This window comes from Hyalella azteca, unplaced genomic scaffold (assembly GCF_000764305.2).
Source record: "Hyalella azteca isolate HAZT.00-mixed unplaced genomic scaffold, Hazt_2.0.2 contig8631, whole genome shotgun sequence".
Lineage (NCBI taxonomy): Eukaryota > Metazoa > Arthropoda > Malacostraca > Amphipoda > Hyalellidae > Hyalella > Hyalella azteca.
Genome location: NW_025938718.1, coordinates 1 through 8,233, shown reverse-complemented (window position 1 = coordinate 8,233; position 8,233 = coordinate 1). Strand labels below are relative to the sequence as shown.

The window sequence follows — 8,233 nt, the reverse complement described above, 5'->3', positions numbered from 1 at the left end:
TTTCATCAGAGAACGTTTTTTTTTACCATGAGCATAAATGAACTGGAAGTGTGTAACCCTGTAATTCTTGCTGATCAGGTGCCGCTCTATCAATACTCGCTTGTACTCGTAGCGACACTGCTTTGCTGTGTTGTATTTTAGAGGCTTTTACGCGCATGAAGTGTCTATCCCTAGTTATCCTTTGATTAGCTAGGTGCTATTAGTAAAAACTAACCTACTCATTAGGTAATCAAGAATAACACAACTTTAACTCCTACACAACTAGAGAATTAGAACCCCACAAAATAGCAGTCAGTCATTTAATTGAAAATCTAAAAAATTAAGACTGTGTATCAACTAATTGGAAAGATTACATTGAAATGCAATTAACTTGAGTCGATCGAAAAGTAACAACAGTATATAGATCAACGTAATTTCGCGTGTCTTAAATAATATTATCTAATTGGGTATATCTAATTGGGTATTATCTAATTGGTAATAATATTATCTAATTGGGTGTTACTCGTACTAGTTCTAACAATAGTTAAGTAATACTCAGTATTTAGAAGAGCTAAAGCGCCTTTTTGACGAGTGCCGGAGAAACAGTGGGCTTAGTTGAATAGTTCAGAAAAGGTATCTTAGTTGCTTTATTCGGGCTCGGTCACTTTGGCACGAATGACGCTAAGTAATTTGGATCAGCAGAGGTATACATGGACGGATATTTCTTAATTATTACAGCAATGTGATACAGTCGAACTCACGTTCAGATTTCCTCTTTTCCATGTAACTGTTGCTATAGAAATCAATATGTCGGAGGTTTGCACTAAGATAGCCAGCGGCCACACGGTGCATGAGGTCGACTGCGCCACTAAAGAGAAGATCGACAAGCTGCTACCGGGGCCCTGGGCGGACGTGGTGCTGCTGAGGCCCCACAACTGGGTTTTACTTCGTAGCTTTCTTCAAATTCACGAGAAGGTCTACAACTTCAAGGTTTGGGGGTTTCGCTTGCGCCAACTATGAAGATTTTTATTACTGGTCTAATTTCATATTAATTTGCGATGTATTTTGGAATAACCATTATTTCCTTATTCCATTAACAATTTAACCTTATTCCATAACCATTATTCACAAATTTCGGACATGAAATTTTAATCCTAATTTGATGTGGCATCTTTCATCATATGTGGCATATTTCGCGATGAAAATGACCCATCGTTTAACAGTAATTTATGGCAGTTTACTATGCACAGAAAACAAAAACTGTTTCACTTAGAATATCTCCACTGAAATAACTGATATATTGCAGTTTCGACCTGACGATGTAGTGGTGATGACATACCCTAAATGTGGTACCACATGGAGCCAGGAGATCGTCTGGAACATGAGGAACAACCCAGACCTTGACAACCCAGACGCTGATGACGCACTCTTCGTACGCAGCCCCTACCTTGAGTGAGATTAGTGGCCCAGTGGGGCTAATTTGTGACTAGCATTCAGGCTGTAACTTTCCTTCTTATAGCCGGAAATGCTAAGAACCTATCTCTGGGTTTCACTAACAATGAATCACATTCAGGTCGTCTAATTTGTACATATAGCTGGAAATGCGAACAAACTATCTTTGGGTTTTACGAATAAGAAAGCACATTCAGGCTGTATACCTCCTACGTACTTTATAGTTGGAAATGTTAAGAAACTATCTTTTGGTTTTACTAACAATAAATCACATTCAGGTCGTGTACTTGGTACCTATATAGCTGGAAATGGTAACAAGAAACTATATTTGGGCAATAAATCACATTCAGGTCGTGTATTTTGTACTTATAGCTGTAAGTACCCAGAAACTATCATTGGGTTTTTGTGCTTTACCAACAAAAAATGCACCAGAAACAGTTTCGATTATTATATTGTTATATTCGCTTGATAATACCTTTTAAACGTCCAATGAATTGGTAAAATTTAATATGATAGAACTTTTAGATATGATAGATAGATACTATGATAGATATTGAAATACTTCGTAAATGTGTTTAATAGATATTTTTAATGAAAATTACATAGAAATTGCATACTAATTAAACACATGGAGTTTAATGACATCACGGTCTTGTTAGTTATGATTGCAAAATCGTCCTCTTTTCTTTTTACATTTCTCTAGTGGAAATTTGTTATGCCTATGAAACCAATATTTGTGTTTTTAGTTAGCTAAGTTCAAAGAAATAATAGGAACATTGTCGAAACATTGATGCACTTTTTACCTTTGTGTGGGTGATCTTGACCCAATCTGGCTCGGCAAAAATGCGTAACAGCGCAACGTTCGCTCACTGTGGGTAAGGAAGTAAGTCGTTATTTGGATAATATGACCCATTCATTTTTCGTTCAATTTCGTCATGATTCTTTGGCTTGTTTATTCGTCGGGTGCGCAGGATGGACATGCTTTTCGTGCCCGGATTGCAGATCGACGTGGCTGTGATGTCCGTCTTCATGAAGGGCATCGAAAAATACGTCAAGGATCTTGACCAGCACTGGCGAAATTGGACTATGTTCCAGGTGCAGCAAAATAATTACGGATTATTCCTACGATTTATACAATATTACTTCTCTAACCAAATGCAAAAATTATTTTCGTGAAAACAAAACAAATTTGAAATGTTTAATCTTAGTTTTATAAAAGTTGCCTTAGGTACCCGTTCGGTGCATGTAGAACACTTTATTAAAATCAACGATTATTTGCGTGTATGTTTTTTGAAATAAAAGAGATTTACGCTTTGCACTTTGAATAACAGAAGAATTTTAAATATTTTTCAGGTAGCTGAAGCCCACAGAAAGCCTCGCACTATCAAGACTCATCTGCCCTTTTCCATGCTGCCCAAGAATCTACTGGACATATGCAAGGTGAAATCAGAAAAATGCGTTAGTCATGTTGTCTAAAAAGTGACACTCTTTTTGCACGTATTACTGATACACCATTTTTGCCGAGCCAAAATGGTAATGATGTGCCATTCTGGAGCAAGAAGTACGTCAAAATATGGTCAATTCAAACTCATTTCTTTGAGTATAACATTGATTCCTTCGCCAACCTCACAGGAAATTCTAAAATTCAGTTCATAATTGTAATGCATTCCATTCATCTGAGCTAAAATAAGAAAATGATTCCATAATAATTGTAAAATTACAATTCGAAATGAATGGTCAGACCAGCTTGCATCAAATCGGTAATAATTAATGCCTGACAGTTAAATTTCAATACTTGAGATTAATTAGTAGGATATTTCACTATGCACTTAATTATATATAATCTTTGTACGACGAATTCACGAATCTTTTAAATGAAGATCTTGCAACAAACTAACAACCAGACATTTAATAGATCAGATCGTTACCTCGTCTTATCTCTCCTATTGCTTTGAATGCATATTTTTAAATATGCGTGTTGCACAACGTATGGTGTTCACAAGAATGTGTTGTAAGTTGACTACGTACAAGCATCGTCTTTAGACGGTGATGCAGGCAGCCCCTCATAGCATAGTGATAACATACATAACAGAGTGATGTCGGCGCTGAAGAGTAGGCCTGATGTGGCCAGTCGCCGATTCTTTTCGTGACCTGTTCACAGAACTTCAGACAGAAGATCTAAAATCGTGTCATTTGACCGGATCTTTTCAGGACTGACGATTGTTTGAAATAGTTTGAAATAACTATGTACTACATCAACTTATTAAGCCTGATTTACCTATTGAGATGTAGGCATTACTTAAAACGCGTGATTTACTATTCCCATTGACCCCACAGGTTGTTTACGTGTCACGTAATCCCAAGGATAAGGTACTGTCCGCTCAGCACCACTACAAGCTCACGAAAATGCACAACTTCGTCGGCACTCAGGATGAATTTGTTGACCTCTTCGTGGAAGATTTGCGTGAGATTCATTCATGTTTTGGTGCTGTTGTAAGGTGATGGGACGCCTGTCGGAGACCACCATTGCCGTGCATCGAATGGACTATCGTAATCCCTTCCCTCAAGAACGTAGCCTATATAACACTATTTGACTGTAACATTATCAGCCGCAAGCCACCAGACAGATCTCATCCATTGAATTAGATCAATCAGACCACAGGAAAGTAGCCTGACGTAGAATGGCCCAGCATCGTCTGCCAATACGCGCAAAAAAGGTACACCATCCGGACGGAGCGCGCCGGAGCCGTCCGTATCTGTCCCGTGTGTCGAATCAGCCTACGGTCGAACGGCCACGAGTCGTACGACGATAAATTTTGGAACAGAACTATGCTATCTGGAACCTAACCCCAGATGCTGTGAGCTAAAAGTTACGTAATTTAGCGAAGCTGCAGAAGTCGCTCGTCGGAGGACGATAGATTTTGGAACAGAACTATGCTTTCTGAAACCTAACCACAGGATATGGTGAGCTGATAGTGACCGTCTGGTGGTTCACGGCAGGATGCATGCAGTTCAACTGGCGAGCTGGGCTGGTTGGTCGCAGTCCGTTGTCCGCTAGTTACAGTTCGAGCTGAAGTCAGAGTATGAAGTGATGATTCGATGCAACGTTCAGTGATGGACAACCATTACTCTCTGGGCTATTCGCTTCAGAATATGGTGGCGTAAAGCTCCTAATATTTAAAGAAAGGTGCTGCCATGGCCCATGGGCTGGTTACTGACGGCAGGGTTAATACGCGGCTGATTGGTAGTCATCCGGAAATTTGCTAGGCGTTCCTTTCAAGGCTGTGTGGTGCACAAATCTGGTGGCATGCATTCTGCCGTGCACCACCAGGCGGTCACTTTTCGCGTACAACATCCGGGATTAGGTTTCAGAAAGCATAGTTCTGTTCCAAAATCTATCGTCCTTCGACGAGCGACTTCCGCAGCTTCGCTAAATAACGTAACTTTTAGGTCACAGCATCTGGGGTTAGGTTCCAGATAGCATAGTTCTGTTTCAAAATTTATCGTCGTACGACTCGTGGCCGTTCGACCGTCGGCTGATTCGACACACGGGCAAATACGGACGGCTCCGGCGCGCTCCGTCCGGGTGGTGAAAACTTTTTTCGCGTCTTGGCAGACGATGCTGGGCCATTCCACGTCAGGCTACTTTCCTGTGGTCCGATTGATCTAATTCAGTGGATGTGATCTTTCTGGTGACTTGCGGCTAATAATGTTACAGTCAAGAAGTGTTATAGGCATCCACTTATTCTTTCCTTGAGGTAAGGGATCATGATAGTCCATTCCATTCGATGCACGGCAGTGGTGGTCTCCGACAGGCGTCCCATTTAGAGAGTGTATTTACAGTGTTGTGAAGAATCACTCAATTTATCACTAGAATATCACTCAATTCATAATAGTATCCTGCAATTGCGGTATAATGACCGTTTTTTCAGTGTTATACAGCCCGTACGGGCAGCACCTGAAGGAGGCGTGGTCCCGACGCCACCACCCCAACTTCTTCATGACGACGTTCGAGGAGCTCAAGGCAGACACCCGCCAGCAGCTCACGAAGCTCGACGCTTTCTTGGGCACCGGCCTTACGGACAAGCGGCTCGACAACGTGAGTGTTGCAGCACTCTATATCACTCACTTATATCACTGCAGCACTCTATATCACTCACATACTAATTATAATTCATTCGCTATCACTCAATTTACTCATTTACCAGCTTTCACTTGCTCGCTCACTCACTCACTCACTCACTATCACTCATTCAAATGCTTTTGATGTTTGCTACTAATGAGTGAACAGGTCAACAACTTTCAAGATATAATACTTGTTCCAGGCAGGACTGAGATATATCATTTAAATAATATTAAAAAATAAAAATAAAATGCAGAATGTTTTTTCGTCGCTTAAAAGTTTCTGAATGTTACGTACTTTTTCAGATTTTGCAGACAACCAGCTTCCGGACCATGCAAGAGAAGGACCAATCGAGGAAACTTAACGAAACTGTCTACAATATGGACGAGGGAAACAAGGAAGGATTGTTCATCAGGCAGGGTGAGGGCTGAGTCCGCCGAAATCCTGAACAAGTCCTGTGACCAAAACATAATTATCCTGATATTTTTTGACTGCATTTCTCACCGATTCTTAAGTAATTATGGATGAGAATTTACTTGCAGCATTACCATTTTTAATGAATTTTTTAACGATTTTATCGTTCATTTCAAAATTATGGATTTGAAATGTATCAGGAAACTTCAATTACATTTTACTGTTCTATAACACATTAACGCGTCCAGAATTTTCTGCATCTGTGAACCAAGCACAGCTAAGTCGCATTTAACTATGTACAATAGTTTCTAATTAAGCATATAATTATGGTTAATGATTATTTAATCAGCCTAAAGTTTTTAGCTAATATTTATATAATGTTTTCTAGGCAAGGCTGGCACCTGGAGGGACAAGATAACTCCAGAACAGAACGCCAAACTCGACCTCTGGATCAAGAAAAATTTCACCGATCATGGAATCGACTTCAAATACGACTGATTACCTACCAAGTCTCTAAAATTTCGAGAAATGTTGTAATGAAATGATTTATTTAATGTACTGTTCTTATTCGAACTGAATCGAAGATATCTTTAAAAGTAATAACCTTGAACGTAAATTTGTTTCCCTAACGTAGCTGTTTAAATTTATATCATCAAGCTTTAGCATCATGTGGGTGATTGTGCTCTTATTTTTGTACGGCATTCTTCTTCTTGTACTTTTATTTATTAAAAATATATGGAATTTTTGCGGCAGTTTGAGGAAGATTTAAAATCAAAACTGTGCAGCATTTTAGTGAGCCTCTAGTTTGGTAATTTCTTTGTAATTCTGAATGGGATAAATATATTTTTTTCTATAATCACACTATTTTTGTTTGATAGCCTATTTTAATATAGTCTCCAAAGGCGTGAAATGCCCAAGATTGAAGCAGTGACTTATGGATTCGAGACCTTTTGCTTGTTGTGTAAATTTTAGTCCAATAAGGCAAGATGGTCGGGTGGTTAGAAATAAGCGATTAACAGAGTTGACAGAGCTATATTATCATATTTTATTAATTGCACTATATCATATAATATTTATTGTTTACCAAATGAAGTACTCCTCCATGCATTCAGAACTGTAGCATTACGGGAGCGCAGCCGTGCACCACCAATTTTGTGCACCAATAAGCCCTGAATCGAACGCCTTGGATCTCTCCTGACCTACACCAATCAGCCGTGCACCACTTGGCTTCGTCCTCTTCCGGCCTTGACCACCACCTGCCGTGCACCACCAGGCCGCGGATCGAATATGACTTCCAGGCATCGTTAAATTACGTAATTTTACGTTCATAGTATTTCATAGTATTAGAAGGTTTGAATAAAATTTCTCAAACTGAAAGTCACTAAAATGTAGTTATTATGGTAACATTTTAAGGCTTATATCTCAAAACGGCTCAAGTTAAGTTAGCTCAAAATCATAGTTTACGATGATTGTATGACGGTGATATTTTTGTCCGTTAATATCTGCTCCCGGTGACGACGTGCTCCTATGAGTAACCAATGTCTCCACCGCTTAGAGTCTCAGACAGAGTGAACAGACGCTTTGTAAAATTGTGGTGCGGTGGTTGGTGATTTAATTGGCTGCAAGTTGGCGCTAGGGTCTGATAACTCTAAGTCTAATGGTTGCAGTCTGTACTCTAAGCCTAATATTTTTCTTAACAGTCACTCAACTGAACACGTGATAATGCAGTCAGACCACTCTGACGTGACCGCAACTTTGCGATCTTCAAGGGAATGTTTTCCTTGCTTTGGGTTGACGGTTGACTTGTTATTAAGTTCGGCAGGATATTTTGGCGGGAGCGTTGAAGTACTGCGGATTGTGGAAGTTAAAAATTTTATGATCCGACATGTTTGCGAAGTGAAAACAGCAATTTTTTTCAATCAAACAAAAACACATGACATTAAAGCTGCAAGAATTCATACCTACTGAAATTATATGATATTAGAGCGGCGATAGTTCAGAAAAAAGTAAGACTTTTCCAGCCCTGAGCAGGTAGACTAAAAAAATAATTTATTAAACCTAATATTCAATTTTGGTACAATTGGAAATTAAATAACAAGGAAAGTGTCACAGGTTGTAAATTAACTATACAAACTATGATATTGAGCTCTTGTTATATTAAGCTCTACCTGAGGATCGGGTTCTTCGTTGACTAAGGTAGTGAGGGATAAGTAAGACACATAAGTCCAGATAACGTATCTTGTATACGGGGTGGTAATACAGAGT

The 8,233-nt window shown here is 39.4% G+C and overlaps 1 protein-coding gene across 1 annotated transcript; it reads left to right on the top strand.

Annotated features, from left to right (window-relative positions):
* The first annotated feature begins 786 nt into the window (after window positions 1-786).
* On the top strand, window positions 787-5,711 carry LOC108677774 (sulfotransferase 1C4-like). The gene is made up of 7 exons (XM_047881698.1): window positions 787-969; window positions 1,286-1,431; window positions 2,403-2,526; window positions 2,785-2,852; window positions 3,747-3,895; window positions 5,364-5,530; window positions 5,640-5,711. Exons 1-7 carry the CDS (start codon window positions 787-789, stop codon window positions 5,709-5,711), a joined length of 909 nt encoding a protein of 302 aa, XP_047737654.1.
* Window positions 5,712-8,233: the final 2,522 nt, after the last annotated feature.

Bases quoted from the DNA above. Each gene is read 5' to 3' on its own strand.
- LOC108677774 (XM_047881698.1), top strand. From the start codon at position 787: ATGTCGGAGGTTTGCACTAAGATAGCCAGCGGCCACACGGTGCATGAG. The intron at 2,853-3,746 runs TCTACTGGACAT...AACGCGTGATTT, and splicing joins TTTTCCATGCTGCCCAAGAA to ACTATTCCCATTGACCCCAC. The intron at 3,896-5,363 runs GTGAGATTCATT...CCGTTTTTTCAG, and splicing joins CCTCTTCGTGGAAGATTTGC to TGTTATACAGCCCGTACGGG.